At 35.8% G+C, this 19,194-nt stretch overlaps 1 protein-coding gene across 5 annotated transcripts; it reads left to right on the forward strand.

Moving 5' to 3' along the window:
- The first annotated feature begins 5,121 nt into the window (after positions 1-5,121).
- On the forward strand, positions 5,122-19,181 carry cbwd (COBW domain containing). 5 transcript variants are annotated; one of them, XM_056773133.1, is made up of 17 exons: positions 5,122-5,153; positions 5,530-5,654; positions 5,807-5,893; positions 6,268-6,364; positions 6,509-6,600; positions 8,501-8,560; positions 8,646-8,683; positions 10,825-10,871; positions 11,930-12,016; positions 12,276-12,320; positions 13,645-13,701; positions 14,364-14,415; positions 15,047-15,115; positions 15,561-15,626; positions 16,613-16,742; positions 16,941-17,052; positions 19,044-19,181. In XM_056773133.1, exons 2-16 carry the CDS (start codon positions 5,555-5,557, stop codon positions 17,012-17,014), a joined length of 1,101 nt encoding a protein of 366 aa, XP_056629111.1. In that variant the 5' UTR covers positions 5,122-5,153; positions 5,530-5,554; the 3' UTR covers positions 17,015-17,052; positions 19,044-19,181. The 5 variants fall into 5 exon arrangements, with proteins under 5 accessions (XP_056629111.1, XP_056629110.1, XP_056629106.1 ...); XM_056773132.1 differs by having other exon boundaries at positions 19,041-19,127; XM_056773128.1 differs by lacking the exon at positions 19,044-19,181 and having other exon boundaries at positions 16,941-17,461.
- The last annotated feature ends 13 nt before the right edge of the window (positions 19,182-19,194 follow it).

Raw genomic sequence — 19,194 nt, forward strand, 5'->3', positions numbered from 1 at the left:
AAAACTACAAGAACATATTAAACTACAAGGTCAGCACAGCAGACACATCCCCCTTCTTTAAGAGTGACATTACTGCTCTGAATGGGACACAATGTTCATGATGGTAGTTATGCTTTATATTTCATTCTTTAAACAACTTTATAGAGTACATGAATACAAAAGCTCTATTTGAGAGTTAAAATGATTTTAATGATATAATGATGAATTACTGTTGCTCTTAACACACACAAGTACATTTGGGTCATTCGGTCTACTCTGTGTCCTGGCTAAAATGTTGATTTTGATCATTCTTTTCATGGGGTAATACTTTAAGGAAACCAAAATATTTACCTTTGCTCAGGTAATTCATGTTCAATCCCCAAGCCTCTGGAATAGCTAAATACTTAATTTGTCTTTAGGCACATGACTTTATTAGAACCTTCAACAATAAGACATTGCTTTAGAGCTTATGTGTTCAAATATCAAATGTGAGACAGAGAGGTGCTGCGGACTCCACTGCCTTTGTTTTAAGTGAAAAGGTTGTGTAAAGATAAAAAAAACTACAGACGTGCTCAAAAAACGAATAATGCATTTTCTCTGAAATGACTTGAAACTGACAAATGTAATTGGCATCCGCTATTGTTTATTCCATATATAATAGAAATCAGACTTTGCTTTTGATTTTTTATTCAACATAAACTGTAAATAATAAAACAAATGAAATGTCATGAACAAAAATGATGGGACACCTAACTTATATTTTGTTGCACAACCTTTAGAGGCGATCGCTGCAGGCAAATGTTTTCTGTAGTTATCAATGAAACTCCTGCACCTGTTAACAGGTAGTTTGGCCCACTCTATTCTGAAGGCCACTTCAGAATAGTCCAATGTTTTGTTCTTATCCATTCTTGGGTGATTTTAGCAGTGTGTTTTGGGTCATTATCCTGTTAAAGGACCCATGACCTGCGACTGAGACAGAGCTTTCTGACACTGGGCAGTACGTATCGCTCCAGAATGCCTTGATAGTCTTGAGACTTCATTCTGCCCTGCATGGATTCAAGGCACCTTGTGCCAGATGCAGCAAAGCAGCCCCAAAACATAACTGACCCTCCTCAAAGTTTCACTGTAGGTATGGTGTTCACTTCTATGAAAGCTTGATTTTTTTTCGTCTGTGAACATAGAGCTGATGTGGCTTGCCAAAAATCTCCAGTTTTGACTCATCTGTCCAAAGGACATTCTCCCAGAAGGATTGTGGATGGTCAATATGAATTTTACCTTATTCCAGTCTGTCTTTTTCATGTTACTCTTTCAAAAGAGTCCTCCTGGGTCTTCTTACATTGCTCAAAAAACCATGGATGGTGCATCAGAAACTGACGTACCTTCACTTTGGAGTTCAGTTTGTATTTCTTTAGCAGACATCCTTGGTTCTTTTTCTACCATTTGCACTATCCTTCTGTTCAATGTTCACAATGATACCAAAGAGCTCAGTGACTACTTGTCTACGTTTAAATAGGCAGAATGACTGATTACAAGATTAAATACATGTGTGATACTAATTAAAGAAACGAATTAGTTTGAAATAGCATTAATCCAACTTTTCTAAGGGGTACCAACAAAGTTTTGAATATCTTTGTAGAATAAGCAATAATTCATCTCTTTCCACAGCTTCTTTGCTTTATTCTATGACATACCATAGGCATGCAAGTATACATGATACAATAGCTTTAAATTTCATCACTCTTTAGGAGGAATGAAGCATTATTTCAATGAGCTGTAAGGGTATCAACAAATTTGAGCACGTCTGGATATGAAATACTTTGACGGTTTGATTTTCCCCTCTTAAAAAACTTGTATTTTCAGATCTAAGTTGGAATGAATAAATAAATACTATGCACTGATCTGGGTTTGTCTTAATTTTTAAGTTATTTTCTATAGTGCTTTTTACAGCTGTGCATTGTTGCATAGCATTATTACAATAAATGAATATTTTTGAGTTTTTCTCGATTGCTTAAACACATTTCTTGAAATTATGCCTCGTGTTCTCAAAACAGTAAACACAAATCCATAACATCTCACCCAATTCCCCAAACATCCTATTTTCAGGTCCAAATGAAGCTCTCTTCTCAAAACCCTTCAAACTTTTCCCCCAAACATGACACACAAACCCTCAGAAACACTCACAATACAACATAGTCTTAGACACTTGTGAGATCAATTCAAAACACTGTTACTAAAACCTCTTATTGGGTTTCAAGAATAATTTGACAGCTTAGTGTTCAAAAGAATATACAACATAAAAGAATGAGCTTCAGGAAAAAATAAAACATTACACTGCTGTAAAGTAGATGAAGATGATCTTACAAGACAAAAAAAGTTCAAAAACCAAGAAAAGCATGAACTGGTAATGCAAAAATACAGAACAGGTAAAAAATGGTGTAAACGTGCTACAGTTTACTAGATACAGAATATTTCTCTCATATTAAGTGTGTACTGTAATGATACTGTATATTTACAGTAGTATAAAGCGCAGTAGATGATTCTAGGATGCACAATTACCTGTGCACCTATTGATATTATCCTGAGATTCTGATTGGTGTGTCATCGGTCATAAGTTACTGGCAAACTTCCTGCAAAACTACTGCAATGTTTTTAATTATTAATTTAATGAAGTCTGTGTCAAATTATTGTCAGTGCTGCTGGTTCAAGTAAGTAATAACCATTAGGCAGAGGAGCCGAGAGTCGGAGCTGGGATGAGCATCAGGCAGGACCAGAGCTGGATAGGTGTCCCGGGGATGAGACATAGAAAGAAAATAAACTGATATTACCTAATAGGCCACTCACATGTATTTGAATGATTCTACAATAAGATGTGTGTGTTAGGCTATGATCAAACTATTGTATGTTTAGGCATTATTCAAAGGTGCCGGTTATTTTGGGGGGATTCATATGAAGGCTTGATGAGAATGTTATGTCTTATGTGTTCCTAAAAAGAAAAGATCAACATTAATATGATGTATTGATTGTGAGTTCTGGAGTAAAACAGTTTACATTTAATATAGAGGCACTGACACCACACCTATTGCATTATTCCTAAATATAACCGATACATACGTAGCTTGCTTTGATGATGATGTATTTGAAAGCTGAATGGGAATTAGGGCTGCACAGTTATCATAATTGTCAATTATTCACCTCGATATCGTAATTGCGATGATTACTGCCGATTAATAGATTTTATTATAACTTTCTGTGATGCAGCTACATGCCATATTCTTTCTATTAACACTCAAAACTAAATAACATAACGTAAATACCAAATAATTATGCAAATAATGATGTTGCCAATCAAAAAATCCAAAACGAGTAGTTTCAGGACACGTTACTGAATTAATTATTTGATTCGCCACTGTATCTTTTGCCCAAAGGCACAGAAATGAGCCAAAATGGACAGCTGTAATTGAGGCTTTTGGCGATTATGTAATTATTTCACCCTAATTGTAATCCTGATTAGTTTTTTGATTATTTTGCAGCCCTTATGGGAATGTCATCTCCTTATCTGTGCCTTAAAGGAAAAATCCACATTATTCTGATGTATTAATAGTGAGTTCTGGAGTAAAACAGCCTACACTTAATACAATGGAACTGACACCACACCTATCACAATATTCCTACATATAACGATACATACCTTGTATTGATGATGATGTGTGCTATGACCACTGATTTTTTTGATTGACAAATTTGTCCGTCAGTTTGTTTGTGGACCACAATATAAGGGTGCTTTTGGCATAAAACCTACAGAGAATTTTTTGACATTAGCTAATTTTCATATCAATATCCGAACTGCTGACTAAACAATGCAAGGATGAATGTTAAGATAATAAGAAATGAGTATAATACATTACATTGGCAGACACTTTTATCCAAAGCGACTTGCATTGCAAACTGCTATACATTTGTTTCTGACAGTGCATAATCCCCTGGGCTCAAACCCATGACCTTTGCATTGCTAGTGCCATGCTCTAACCACTGAGCCACAAGAAAGCGTGCATGCATACCTCACTTCTTAAGATGGGTCTACAGCCACTCGGCTCACTGCATCTAAAAAGCGACCAGTGAGATTCTTGGGGCCACGAGCGAATCTGTCTGGTCCCAGTTTTTCAGCCAGTTCTTTTAAATGGAATGCAGTGCATTTTTAAACAGTTGTAATGACTGTTAAAACAATAGACATTTTTTGTATTGTTAAGGCACAATGAACAAGATTTGTATTTAGAAGATTAGAAGATTCTTACCTCAGTCCTCTATTAGTCCCTCCATCTCACTTAGAGCCGATGTAACTTCGACACAGGTGAAGCCATTGGTGTCCATAGACTTGTGAAGGAGAACCGCAATGATGGGCTTCACCTCCCTTTTCATGTTCCCATGAAGATGCTCACAAAGGTGCTCACAAAGGTGCCCAAGGGTGACGACTGCCTCCCTTGACACAGCTGAGTGATGAGTCATGTCTTCTTTTGTCACTCCAAGACTGAACTTGTGCATGTTTTCTATCAGGATATCTGGACGATGCTTTGCTAAATACTGGATTTGCCTTAAAGCAGCAATCTTCTTCTCCCTTTCATAAAACGTACAAAAATCTGTTTCTATCACTTACTTAATGCCTATAGTTGGCATTTCATAAATGAAAGATTTTACTCACCATAATAAAATCATGTTAATAACAACCTTTAGGAAGTAAACCATTTCTAAATTCTTACTGTCGACTGCAGTAGATTGAGGATATTTCGGGGAGTGTGTCTAACTTCATATCCCGATTTTGCATCTTTACATCTTATCTTGGTTTAAAAAGAGCAAAGACTTCAGGTCTGAAGGATTCACAGTCTTCTCCACCATAGCCTTCATGGACCTAAAGTATGAAGGCTTCTGATCGTACTGACCTCGTGGCATAACTGCTTCTGCATAATGTTTCCATTATGCTCATTAATATGAGTCAGTGTCAGAAAAATGTATGGCTTTAGTACAAATAAAACATTTTGTTAAACAGTCACTTGCTTATTTGTGATGTATCAAAAGTGTTATAAACACCGAGTAGCTACTGTTGCTAGGAACTGTTTTAGCAGGTCGACGGGCAAGTCGGGCCGTAATCGCAGATACACCGAGCACGTCGCTTATAGCAGGTTTGCACTTCGCGTTATCAACTGCTTAACTCATATTGTCAGTCATGTTTTAACGGATTTTTTTATTTAAGGGCTCGTATTCCTTGAAGTGTAAGTTGTCCACAGTTTTTATGTGTAATTTTCAGTGCGTTTTGCTGTCTAGTGGTAACAGTCACACAGCCGAAGTGACAACACAAGTGTTCAGATTACAGTGCTGTCAAACACCGCTTCTATTCTAACATTACTTGACTGAATTTACCTTTTGAGCCGCTACGATGTCTGGTATTGGACCTTGTCCACATTACATAAGATAAACACTCTTGAATTATTATTCTGAGTATGAATATACCGACAGTCATGAACCTTATTTCACCTTAAACAAGTGCCTGTATTTTAGGACCCTCGTTGTATAGGTCTTAGTAATGGAGGAAGAAGATGAATGTCCTGAGTTAGTGCCCATAAAGGAGAAGAATGTCGGACCTACAGCTCAGATTCCTGTTACGATCATCACTGGATACTTGGGTCAGATTTTTAATCCCTCACCTCCCTCATCTTTCAGTTGTTTTATTTTAATGCTTGAATTTATTTATTTATAATAAACTACACTGTATACATTGTATTTAGTGGCTTGACTATATTCAAAAGGGCCTAATTTTATTTCTCTTCTTGCGCAGGTGCTGGGAAGACCACGCTTTTAAACTACATATTAACAGAGCAGCATAGTAAACGCATAGCTGTTATACTCAATGAGTTTGGTGAAGGTAAGAGAACATCTCTAATATTCTGATCTATATATGAGCATTTGTTGGTCATGTGATTATCCCAGCAGTCCTTATGGATTGCACTATCTATCACGACCACAGGAGGGCAGCATCATCTGAATGTTTAAATTAGTGCATGATTGAAGTAGGACTTTACCTTTTTCTTGTGTTCTTACTTTTAAACTTGATGTACTTCCTTGTTAGATACACTTACAGCTTCCATATCGTACTTGTTATTTTTATCAAATTGACAATCCTATACATAGGATTACATAGGTCTTTTCCTCAAATTTATAAAGCTTTTCGAGACATTTTCAAATGACAGATTTTAGGATGTCCTGCACATGTTGATCTGGTGCTGTGTTTTTCTTCAGGCAGTGCTTTGGAGAAATCTCTGGCTGTGAGTCAAGCAGGCGAGCTTTATGAAGAGTGGCTGGAGCTGAGAAACGGCTGCCTCTGCTGCTCTGTAAAGTACGTTCATGTGTTTCCAATCATTTATATTTTGTATATACATTGCATGCATCCATTTGAAATGTTACTCATATCTACAAAGACAATTGCGTATATATAAACATAGAAATCAAAATAAATAAACACGTATGTTTTCTTTAACAGAGACAATGGGTTAAAAGCCATTGAAAATCTAATGGAGAAGAAAGGAAAGTTTGACTACATACTTCTAGAGACCACTGGTTTGGCAGATCCAGGTATTTCACAGAGTATTGCATATTGAAGATCCCCTTTTCTTTATCATCTACATCTCTATGGTTTGCATTGAGTCTAATGTCTTTGTTCATCATAATGGATCTTTGAAATGACATTTCTTACATAAACCAAGTCATAAAATCAATTTTCTTGGCATGATGGATTAAAATAGCACCCGATACACATTTTTTTATTCCATATAATAAACGTGTGAGTGAGTGAGTGAGTGAGTGGGTGTGGTTAACTCATGCACTTCTGCAGTTGCAACATGTGAGAAGAAGCTTATGTCTATTATTAAAAAGAGGTGTGATATCTGTAGTGTGAACATGTTTTGGGTTACTAGATATATGTAATCAAATGACTATTTTGTGGTATATGTTAACACAAAATTAAACTACTCGTATCAAGAGTTTAGTTGTATTTGTAACGTTGTATTTTTAAGAAATTGCAAGCTATGTCAGACATTGTTTTGCTTCCTATAGAGCAAAGCCAAGTTAACTTGTTTAGCACCTGAGTAAAATAGAAATCAATAAAGGCAGGTGGGATCAGCATCTCTGCACACAGACTGTGTGCTTGAGTGACAGGTGTAAAAGGGCCAATGCCGTGCTGGGCCCCGCAGACAACGTAGCATCTGAAGCTGACGGGGCCCTCTTTTTCTTGTCTGCACTGTCATTGGATGAGACAGGCCTGTCACTTCTGAGTGCCTCTGGGGGATAAGCCCCTCCCCTTATCCAAAATGTGTTTGTGGGCTGAATGAGTTATGTATCTGATGTCTCTCAGGAACATTGCATTCATTACACTTCTATCAAATATTTATAGTGCTTTCTTATTCTACCCTGACAGTTTGACAAAACTCCATTATGTGAACAAGACACCCTTAAATTATAACACAGAACTGTGAAATAACTTTTACAAGAAAAGTTGGACAGCATGGAAACAAACAAAATAATCCTTGTAGGTGAAATTGTTTAAGGCGCCCATAAAATTTTGGTGTGCATTTTGAAGTACATGCCTTCCAGCAACCTCTTCAAGCCATTATACCTCAGTTTTACTATGGGATGTGCTGAGTTAGTTGATAAATACTGCAGAACAGAATAAAATGCTAAACGCAAGCATGAATATGCAATTTAACTTTTTACACACTTGCCAAAGTTAATCAATTGAAAAATTACACACCCATAAATATTTTTTTAATAGCCAAAACTGTATTTATTTATTTGTGAGTAAATATTTTAATATATTGAATATTTTAGGTTATGTTTTTTGGTAAAGCTAAAGTGAAGCTTGTATGTCATTTGCTTACATATGGTTCTTTGGCAAGTAGGGTTCTAACCATATATTGCCTATTTTGATTCAAAAAATGATGTATCGTAGAGCTCTGGCTATTGTTTTACTATATGATGTCTGTTTAGGTCTATTGGTTGAATTGCCAACATGTGACATGGTCGACATATATAATTATATTAATACTTATTATTATTATTACTTATATTATTATACAGTAATATTAATAATAATTTCCTGGAAATCATTGGCTTTTACTGCTTTGAGATTAAAAATGTAAATGATGTTGCCTGATTCTATTCTTTTTCTTTAAAAGTCAGCTTTATTGTTCACAGACAGACCTATTTAATTTGCATATAGAAGGTTTAGTTATACCTTGAATGTTGTCAATCCTTTAACAGTTTATTTTGGAGATAAATTGGCTGATTGAATTTTGTTTTGTTTTACATGTTGATTAAAATAGCGTTATATTATTGTAATGGTGAAACCAGCATCGTGTGTATCATATTGTATCATTAGCTTAGTGTTTTTGTTACACTCCTTTGGGTTACTTTTACGTTTGGACCCTGATTCTCTATGTGATATTATAAAGTGATTTTATTCCTTTTTCTTTTCAAGGAGCTGTTGCTTCCATGTTCTGGGTTGATGCTGAATTAGGGAGTGATGTTTACCTTGATGGTATGATTCCAAGCGATTAATTTCTCTTGTAGCTCATCGACATTTTACCCTTCAATATGTTACAACGTTCTTTTCCCTCTTGCAGGTATTGTTACTGTCATCGATGCTAAATATGGAATGCAGGTAGGTTGTCAATTCCTATCTTATCGCAGTCCAAATGACTTCTGCAGGCTGATATTTTGCTTTCTATACAATAAACCAGTCAACAAACACAAATACAGACTAAAATGCAACAGACATTCATGTAGCTCGTAAGATAAAGTACTCGGAGATAGGGCACCTCAGTTATGACACAATCTCTATTGTTTTTGCCAGTTTTAAGAACAGAATTATTTAACATGGTTATTCATTGGAATTATCTGGAACTAGAATCAAATGGAAAGATCAATCATAATTAAAGCATGAATCCATAAATTAAAATAATAATATAAAAATAATAATTCTGTGCAATGCCAGAAAATGTATATAGATTTTATTTATTTAAATGTTTGTTTTTGTAAATAAGTATTGGTTATACCAAGTTTTTGTTATATGGCTTTCTGTAAAATGGTTCTTGTGACATGAACAGTAAGGCTAGATTTAACCCCCTAAAATGAATACATACTATAAGGTCTTTGAATAACATATCCCACCCAGTCCCACTTACATATCGCCCCCTTCCTCCCCCGTCCTCCTAACACTTCTGCTGGGAGCTGGACTGTGCTACTGACACCTGGGTAATAGGCTGCAATTTAGCCGGTGTCAGTCTTGGCAACTCAGTCTTTTTATTGCAGAGGTGGCACCTCTTCTTCACCGCAGCCCTCCGGGGTTCCACGAATGCCTGTAGAGGAGAAGACAGATGAGAGATTGATAAAAACTGAAGAAATAATGGATATCTAGTCCGATCACTGTAATGGGCCTGTCACCCTTTGTTTTTCTCTTATGTCACCTGATGTATTCATACAAGCAATACTTTGGAGATTTGAGGGGAGGGTTGACTTTCAAAGGCATATCCATCAGGTGCCTTCATGTTACTTGAGATCAATCAGTCATGCTGACAAGCGTTGGAGATTTGACAAGTTTAAAATTTGTACAGACATATGATATGGCTGGTTAAAATCCCAGTGCTCTGTGTTATAACGTATTGAACACAAATCCAGAAAGGAGAGGATAATGATAAAAAATATAGAAAATAAATTGTTTAACGTTTCCGAAGTTACAAATCTTAGAAATAGTTTTTAAGGGGTTTTACTACAAATTGATAATATAAGATATGATTTTAAAGATATTTTCAGGAAATGAGCTTGACAGAAAGGACAGCTGATAATATAGGCAGAAACAAATGAGGTGTTTTTTTATTTTCATCATTTTGTTCTAATATAGGATATAGATTTAAAAGTAAATGCTGATAAGATGAGCAGGTTCAACACTGTTGGAAAGTTTTCAGTATGTGCACATATGTCACATATATTACTTGGCAACCATATTCATTATTACTGTTTGTTTATTGATCATTTTAGCTATTACGTGTAGATTTATAGTAACTTTATATCATAATTGTTTTTTAATGTGCTGTGTTGAAAGGCTGTATATATGGGAACTCCAACATTATGGTTGTGATATTTTCAGTCAAAACTTGAAATAAATTCTCAGAGAATGTATTTATTGCTAGTTTATTGAATCATCTGTTTATATTTTAAAAATATAAATATATAAGTCTATGCATGAGTTTTCCATTTATAAAATAGGAAAATTAGACAAAAATGATGCACATTTCAAGACACAACATACTTTGTAGGATTTCTGTGAATAACAATGTACAAACCAGAAGCAATAATACCCAACAAATGAATAAGATATGGTTCTTCATAGACCACAAAATAGTTATTTTGTTTTTGTTCATGTGCCCATCTATGAGAAATAAGGACAGTTATGGACAATTCAATTACCTGACTATGGAAAACAGTTTTTATGAAGGAAAAAAAACTCTTAAGAGAGACTTCACATGGATATTTAAACCACCAAATATTGACACCTGACCTAACAGTGTGATGAAAAACTTGTTGACAGTTGTTATATTAAAGAATCACAGTTTAACCATGACAAGTGACTAACACATAGCAGTCTTTTTGGCGCTTATTGCTTTAGGTTTCATGGGTAATTTGTAGTAATGTAGTAATGAGTAAATCTATTACTTACTGTCATCTTAAATACAATGCTGTCCTTGTCTTTAAGATTTGTTATCGCAGTTATTGTTTAATGTTATTTTTATAACTGTCTTACAGCACATAATAGAGGAGAAGCCAGAGGGTCTTGTCAATGAGGCTGCCAGGTAATAATCTCGTAATATATCATTTAATTCCTTGCCACATAATTGAAATAAAACAATATAAATTGTAGATCAAACAGCTCTACAAGAATCCAGAAGACAGATGTTGGCCGACAGACAATGTGTTTTAAAAGTCTGATTATGTCGTCCTTAAGTTATAAGTAGTTTTCCAAGCTAGAGCATCTGGTATTGTTCTCTGTAAGCAAGTCTCAGACGCCTTTTTGTTTAGCAAATTAGAAATAGTGCCCAATGATAAATAAACCTTATTAAGTTAACAACATTCTCTGTAACATTTCCCATTGTTTCCAGTTTATCACATTTTGAATTCCAGAATTTAAACATGAGCTAAGACTTTTAATCCCCGCTGTGTATTTTTACGAGTGCCTCATGTGTGGTCTTTCAAAATATAGTTTGTGACCGTGTTATCTCTATTAAACATTACAGCTGGCTTCTTCGGCACTAATCTTTGTGCAAACATGTATCCTATTCCATCCTAGCTCCCTGCAGCTCACCTGCTGCAGTCGGGGTGTTGTTTTTGGGCATTGGAGGCATGTCGGAATGTTCACAAGTGTCAGAGGCCGTAAAAACAGCCTCTGCTCTCTGTTTATGTTTTCCTACCACGCAAAATGGTGGCGCCTTTTGAGCGTGGCACAAACCATACCACCCACACGCAACTCGACAACAGGGCGGGGGATGGATGTAACACAACAAAGAGTGTTTACACACTTACTCACACACACACATTTAGATTCAAAGGGAGAGTGGGACATTGAACACCGAGCAATAAAGAGAGGGAGAGAATGGAATGAGCTGCTCTTCATCTGTATTGTTCTATTGATGTATTGTCCGACTGTAATCACACATACTTGCGTACGACAACTTAAACACAACTGCGAGCGCACGTAGAGGCGATTTGTTTTTTATGATAAATAATCCATATGTGACACCTGGAGGCGTCATTCGTCTTTGTCTCAGACACACATGCAGGCATTTAGAAAAGATGGGCAGCATTTTACAGGTGGTTGGGAATGGGCCTGAATGGTGGTCTTGTTTTATTGCAGGCAGATAGCTCTTGCTGATCTGACCATCATCAATAAGACAGATCTGGTGAATGACACTGAGTTAGGACAGCTCAGAGATGCAGTGAGGTGAGAACTTTAGAGCCATTTATATTCCTATATGTTCCAGCAATATTTATGTTGCCAAATACTTAAACAAACTCCTTTATACGCATAACACCTAAGCAACCGCATAACAATGTTTAAAACCCCTAAGCAGCTGTATAGCAACATCATTGTCTGCCCACCACAAGATCTTATCTGACCTTTTTTCAGAAAATGTGAAAATTATTAGTATTTTTTTAGATGTCTTTAGATCTGTCTGTGAGCTCCGTTTTCTCTATTATAGATCAATAAATGGCCTTGTAAAGATTTTGGAGACACAAAAATCAAGGTAAGACATTACAGCACATGAGCAAATCGAAAACATTTGTACCTTTATTCGTAATAGACGTATGTTAAATGATTAATATTACACAAGTTTGTGTTTATCAATACAAAATTAATATGCACATTACACAGACATATATCATGTAAACACAAACTTGTATTCTGGATACGATGGACCTTTTTCACAAGCCTGTGATGACGCATTAAACTGTCATCAGCATTGTAAATTGGAAAGATTTCCATTTTTTTTAAATGTATTTATGTTTATAACACTATGTATTATATTACCTTACAAAAAAGGTTTCTGCTAATACGAGGGTGGTTCTTATACAGCGTCTAAGGAAGTCATGATTTGAAATCATTCTCTCTTTTGACTGCCATCATCAGACTCATTGTGAGAACACCATCGTTGAGTTTTTCTTTTGCTATTTGAGCAAATGAGAATTCCCAAAATGTATGTGTGGTAGTCCCCCACATTCACTGCTATAGAAGTTTTCCCAACTCTGAAGACTTCTGCTGCTGAGAAACCCGGAAACGTGAAAAAGGTCCATTCGTTGAACAGCCTCATCTGAATCATGACAAAAAATTCCTTGAACATTTAGCCTAATTTCAAATTATTTAATAAAGTTCTTCTGCCAATGTTCTTTATGCAACTATATGCAACAATTGTCTCAAGAGCAACTAGATTGTAACATTTAATCTGTTCACTTAGTTTCAATATTTTGTTTTACTCTTATGCAGTTGTCAGATGCTTTTATTCAAAGCAATTTACAGCACATTTAAACTATGTTCTTGTAAATTAATTTATAGTTCATCCAAAAAATATATATTTTTCAACCTGTATATGATTTTTTTCTCTGAAACACAAAATAAGATATTTTGAGAAATGTCTTAGTGGTTTTGTTTCCATACAATGGATGTCATTGGGGCCTCGATGTTTTCTGGACACCAACATTCTTCAAAATACCTTATTTAGTGCTTTGCAAACAAAAAGTTATAGTTTGGAATGACACAAGGCTGAGTACAAAATATAAGAGTTTTTGTGTGAACTTTCCCTTTATTTACTTGTGGTCTTTTGTCTACTAAAATGATTAAAATATATATTTTAACCATCCTCATAAATAAATAAATGTAGTAAATAACAGATTGACTTTGAATTATCAATCATTAGCCCAGGAATCTGGAGATTTTTTTTAAAAATATGTTTTCTATGTTAAATTGAATTCTATAGAAATAAATGTAACTTTGTTAGTGTCTGTTTGGTTATCTAAAGGCTTAGTAATGATTGATCATTCATCTGGAATGAACCATATTTTTCTTTCTCGTAGAGTTGATCTGTCTCAAGTATTAGATTTGCATTCTTTTGATACCAAAGATGCAGTAAGGTAAGTGTTTTTATCAGTTTTTATTATCACAGTGATTCACGTATTTCGTTTACTTCACAGTATTTTGTGTAGCTGACAAGAATCAAACGCTCCATTATCTCATGCTAATTTTGATGACTTACACAAAAAAATGAAGAGTAATTACATTGAGACTGTATAAATGTGAATGGGACGCCCCAGCTGCAGAGGATTATAGCCGATGTCTGCAGTAAAAATACAGAGGGGACGACTCTTTACATGCACTTCCACACAGACTGCCTTTCAACCCTGACTGTGTCCCATTTGCCCCCCTGAGCCCTGGCTGCTTGTCTGCTATGACCCCCCTCTGGTCTGCTGTGTGGTACTAACAGTCCAGCGAATAATCCACAGAGCCACGTTTGCACACCCCGTCGGGTCGGACTCCTCTCTACGCTTTCTTCTTCTTTCTTTCTGAATAAAGCTCGGTCTTAATGTTACTTAACCCAAAATGCTCCTCTGCATCACACCAGCGCCGGGATTAGTGTAGTCAAATGCTTTGATAGGTTTTAGCTAAGACTGTACATCTGTCTGATACATTTGTGTATGTAAGAGACTGTTGTTTATTGAAGGTTTTTGACATCGATCAATTACTGGTGTTTTACATTTAAATGTTACTAAAATCTGCATTGGTTTGTTTTGTGTAGGTTAGCTGAAAAGATACAGCTGGTGAGAAGTAATCATGCTCATCTAGACAAGGTGAAAATAACTTAATAATTTTTGCTTAAAAACGTACATACAAATATATGATATTTTTTGAAAGACCTTATCCAGGCTTTTATAAACATTAGGAGCTATCCAGAGTATATTTCTGCAAGCTTTCTGTAGAAACCTACTAAGGTTTGTTTAGGCCAGAGCCTCATTCAATGTTAAATGTTTCTTCATAGATGCAAACTCTCTTATCATTAGATGAGTCACTTTCTCGCATCCACCCCGTCTGTCCCTGTTCCCCCCACAGAGCCGAGCTTCACTGCTCTTTTCATGTAAATGAGTCCTGAGTTCTGTTGTTATTCTGAAGGGAAAAAGGAAGTGTGTAACTTTAAGACAGACAAACAATGGCTTAAATATGTGTAAAGTGCCCATATAACACCTATAGGAAATTCATTTAAGCGTCAAACTGACAGTTTTAAAGATAGGATCATTATTATAAATACAGCCGTTAAAAAAATGATTTATTATTTGCTGCTAATTTGGGAATTTTGTTACAATATATATTCTTGATAAGAGGTATAACAGTCTTAATTTCTTTATTTTTTGATGTTCAGATTATTATGAAATGTGACCCTTTGGTCATGTTTATATTTTGACTTTGTATTTGTTTTCATTTTAGACTATGCTGACGGTAACCTTTGAAGTACCAGGCAGTGTTTCAGAAGAACTATTAAATATATTTATTCAGGTACGAATTAATTGTGTGAAAACATACACACTACCGTTAAAAAGTTTAGGGTCACTTAAACAAAATGTGCCTTTTGACCTTCCACACCTTTCGATCTGAAGATGTGTGCTGAAATGCCTCGAATTAGTTTTGTAGAAAAATATACTACCAAAGACACTGCTTCTTCATTCCAAAAATAAAATTGTATCGAAAAATGTTAAAAAAGCAATTAATAGTGTTGTTTAAAAGCATCTCAGGAGAAATTGACCGATGAAATGCCATTTCTGTATGTGAGTTTGGAAGATGCTAAAAAGTTTTTGTTTCATTATTTTAAAATGTGGAAAAATATGTAAGTGAACCTAAACTTTGAACAGTTGTGTATAAAGAGCAACACTTAAAAATGACTTTCTAATTTATTAGTTTTAGAGAAAATTTGTGAAATGGAAAACCACATTTTCTTCTATAGAACCTCCTGTGGGAGAAGTCCATTAAGAATAAAGCAGGATTGCCAATGACTGTTATTCGGTTAAAGGTGAGTAATACCTTTTTTTTTAAGTGTAGTATGTATTGACATCATCGAAATCCTCAAAATTATGAATAATTATCGGTCTCTGACAATACAACATAGCATTTATTTCAGTTAAGTTTCATCAGTGTACATTGCGTAGAGAAAACCCTTTTATAATTATTTATGTAAAGCTGCTTTGCAACAATGAAAAAGCATTATATTAAAAAAAGTATTGAATTTTATTAAATAAGTATACTTAAGGTAGGGCACGGTGGCTTACTGGTTAGCACGTTCGCCTCACACCTCCAGGGTTGGGGGTTCGATTCCCGCTTCCGACTTGTGTGTGTGGAGTTTGCATGTTCTCCCCGTGCCTCGGGGGTTTCCTCCGGGTACTCCGGTTTCCTCCCCTGGTCCAAAGACATGCATGGTAGGTTGATTGGCATCTCTGAAAAAATTGTCTGTAGGGTGTGAGTGCGTGAGTGAATGAGTGAGTGTGTGTGCCCTGCGAAGGGTTGGCACTCCATCCAGGGTGTATCCTGCCTTGATGCCCGATGACTCCTGAGATAAGCGCAGGCTCCCCGTGACCCGAGGTAGTTCGGATAAGCGGTAGAAAATGGAATGGAATGGAAAGTATACTTAAGATATACGGGGTAGTGTTATAGATGACCTGAGGTTGAGTCCTGGCACAAGTTTTTTCCTAAACTGATTCCCTGTCAAATAAAGCCAAAACTCCCCATCACTTTGCACATGTTACCTTTCATGTATAACACCTTTCATTTGATTCAATTATGTTTTTGTGCGTTTTTCATGCTGCTACTGTCAAAGAATGTTTACTTCATTGTTAAAAAGTGTCTCTTTTAGTTATAAGATTACAAACATGTGAACAGTAACAGTTCCTGTGCAACAAAAATAACATCAACACAGTCAACATACTGGAGATTGGTTGAAGGCCATAAAGTAGCTGTGCGAGTGTCGAGAACTAAGTAAGAGATTATTGTGGGTTGTGGCAGGGGATCATCTCCTTCCAGCAGAAACAGAAGAAGGTGATGTTGCAGGGAGTCCATGAGCTTTATGAGCTGGATGACACTCCAGAATTATGGGCAGATCAAGAGCCAAGAATCAACAGAGTCATCTTCATAGGTGAGAACTGACTTTGAATCTGAAATTAAAAGATTACAGATGCTCATGTATTCAACGGCTTCCAGATATTTTGCAGGGGATGTCTAATATTGAAGATTAGCAAATCGTTGATTTCATTTTGCAGATTCGTATGCCTTTTTCAAACACCCCTGAACGTTGTAAATTATACAGTATTAACTATAACCTTCTTTACTTCAGGTCGAAACCTTGATGGGGAAATTCTGAAGGAAGAGTTCATCTCTGCTGTTTCAAATAATCAAAGCTTGGAGTAGATGAAACCCGAAAAATGTTGTACAATCTACTAGTCCAGGTATAGAAATATAACACTGCAATGTCCTCATGTGTTGGTGCATGCATGGACCTGGGTTGCAGGGCTGGAACAGCTTAACTAGCGACAAACATAGCTGTAGTAGATTTAAAATTAAAAAGTTATGGTTCTTCTCAGTGTAAACATGAAAGTCATTCATGTATTTGATTAAACCAGTAAGACTAAAATTCATGTCGGCGGCACAAGTTGTCATTTTTGTGACAAAACTTTTGTCACATTTCCAATTTTCCTTTTTATTTATTTTGGAAATACAGAAACTGTTTGTATTCCGAGAAGTTGTCATTATTTACACAATGTATTTCTGCTACGAATCAGCCTATCATGGCTGTAAATGTTCACATTGTAAAGTAAATGCCGAAATACCAGTTAAATAAATTTAGTCTTGATTTATTATTCTGCCAATTTTTCTGACGTGTTAAATGTCGTGTCTTCCTTACAATGTGAAAGGCCTCCTGTAACTACAAACAGCAATTTAACACCCTCTGTCTTTCTGGTGCAAGGTGAAAATGTGGCAATTTAACAAGTGTTGTGAAGTTTTTAAAGATTAGGAATTTTATTCTGCGTTGAATCTCTCTCACACAACAAAGAACAAATGAATACTTAAATTCTTAAAGTTAAGTGGTTTATTGTAATTTCTAAGATACAGGGTCTCCTGAACCAACATGTGTAACATTACACACAAGATTAAATACAAAAATTTACAGAATAACTTTTTTTTGCACATTTTCAGTGTTTCCCATTTTTAATGCTTCACTATAACCTAAGAAAAAAACTATTAGTTAACAATTTAATGCAATGTTTAACTCTGTAGAAATCATGTCCTGCTTAAATACAAGCAAATGTTGTTTTGTTAGAAACACTAAGATTCAGCACAAACACTATAACACCAGTTAATGTTCCTGGATTCATATGAATGGCTGTTGTAAATAGTCAAGAGAGCTCTGTGAGTTTACACAACTTTCAAGTACTCCCAATTCACATGCATCCACTTCCACACCATCCGCAGATGAGGAAGTGAACAGTGGCCACCAAGCCTTTCATTTGCAATTGAGATGAGCGCAAACAGTTTTAACACATATCCGCGCACAAGCAGGTTTGCTTTGAGGATCGCTGTGCGCATTCATGGCCTCCAATAAAACTCGCCCCTGCCTGTAGCCTAAAGCCGCGCCGTTTCCTATTCGATTCTGATGTTGATAGGCTCGTTTACGCGCATTCTTCATTCCATGCGGGGAGCCGGGCCATGGCCATTTTCATGGTCACACCACCTGCGGGTAACTTGAGGTGACAAACCAAACGAAACCCAGGGGGTATCGGGGGAAAATCGGTCTTTTAAACCGGTAGTTAGGCGTGGTGTGAAAATTCACCAGCGCGCATCTCGGCTCCCACTGCGCTAACCTGCTTCTGAATGAGACTTTAATCTAAAAGATCCTTTAAAATAAACTTTTAGAGATTTTTTTATTCCAGTAAATAAGTATGAATCAAATCAATTGCAAAAGGGATGTGCCTTAATATTTGTATTACATTTAGGATAAATCAACTTTTTGCATTATGTTTCTTATTCGTCAAATCAAATTGCTATTTTATATTTTTAGGATTTAGACGTGTAAAATTTAAAGATGGCGTTTAGTTTTTCCGAGACTTTCACGCCCATTTTTGATTAAATAGTTGACATTAGTAGCCTACATAATAATTATTTAATTACATAATGAAACTAAGGGGTATAGGGAAATTAAACTAAAATTCATTATTATTTTTCTGTACACAATAATAAAATGACCCTTAAAGAAAAGATTGTGTGATATATCTATCAGAACCTAAACGTAATACATAATCTTTTCTAAATTATATGATTTGAAATAATGATAATAATACACCAAAATACGCTTCTCATATACAGTGTGAGTTCGATGTAGTAAAAGATACTCTAATGAGATATTTAGCACACGTATCTGATATGATATTGTTTAAAGCAGGTCAAAGCCCCCCACACCTGCTTGACTGTCCCGAATCCCTGTGGTGAAGCTCCGCTCCTATTGGTCTGACCATCCACGGACAAAAAAAAGAGCGTGTGTGGCCCCTCTTAAATAGCCCCCATTTCCACTAGTCCTGCAAACCAGCCACAAC

The sequence above is a fragment of the Triplophysa dalaica genome, chromosome 18 (genome assembly GCF_015846415.1).
Source record: "Triplophysa dalaica isolate WHDGS20190420 chromosome 18, ASM1584641v1, whole genome shotgun sequence".
Classification (NCBI taxonomy): Eukaryota; Metazoa; Chordata; class Actinopteri; order Cypriniformes; family Nemacheilidae; genus Triplophysa; species Triplophysa dalaica.

Bases quoted from the DNA above. Each gene is read 5' to 3' on its own strand.
- cbwd (XM_056773133.1), top strand. From the start codon at position 5,555: ATGGAGGAAGAAGATGAATGTCCTGAGTTAGTGCCCATAAAGGAGAAG. The intron at 6,601-8,500 runs GTATTTCACAGA...TTTCTTTTCAAG, and splicing joins CACTGGTTTGGCAGATCCAG to GAGCTGTTGCTTCCATGTTC. The intron at 12,017-12,275 runs GTGAGAACTTTA...TCTCTATTATAG, and splicing joins CAGCTCAGAGATGCAGTGAG to ATCAATAAATGGCCTTGTAA.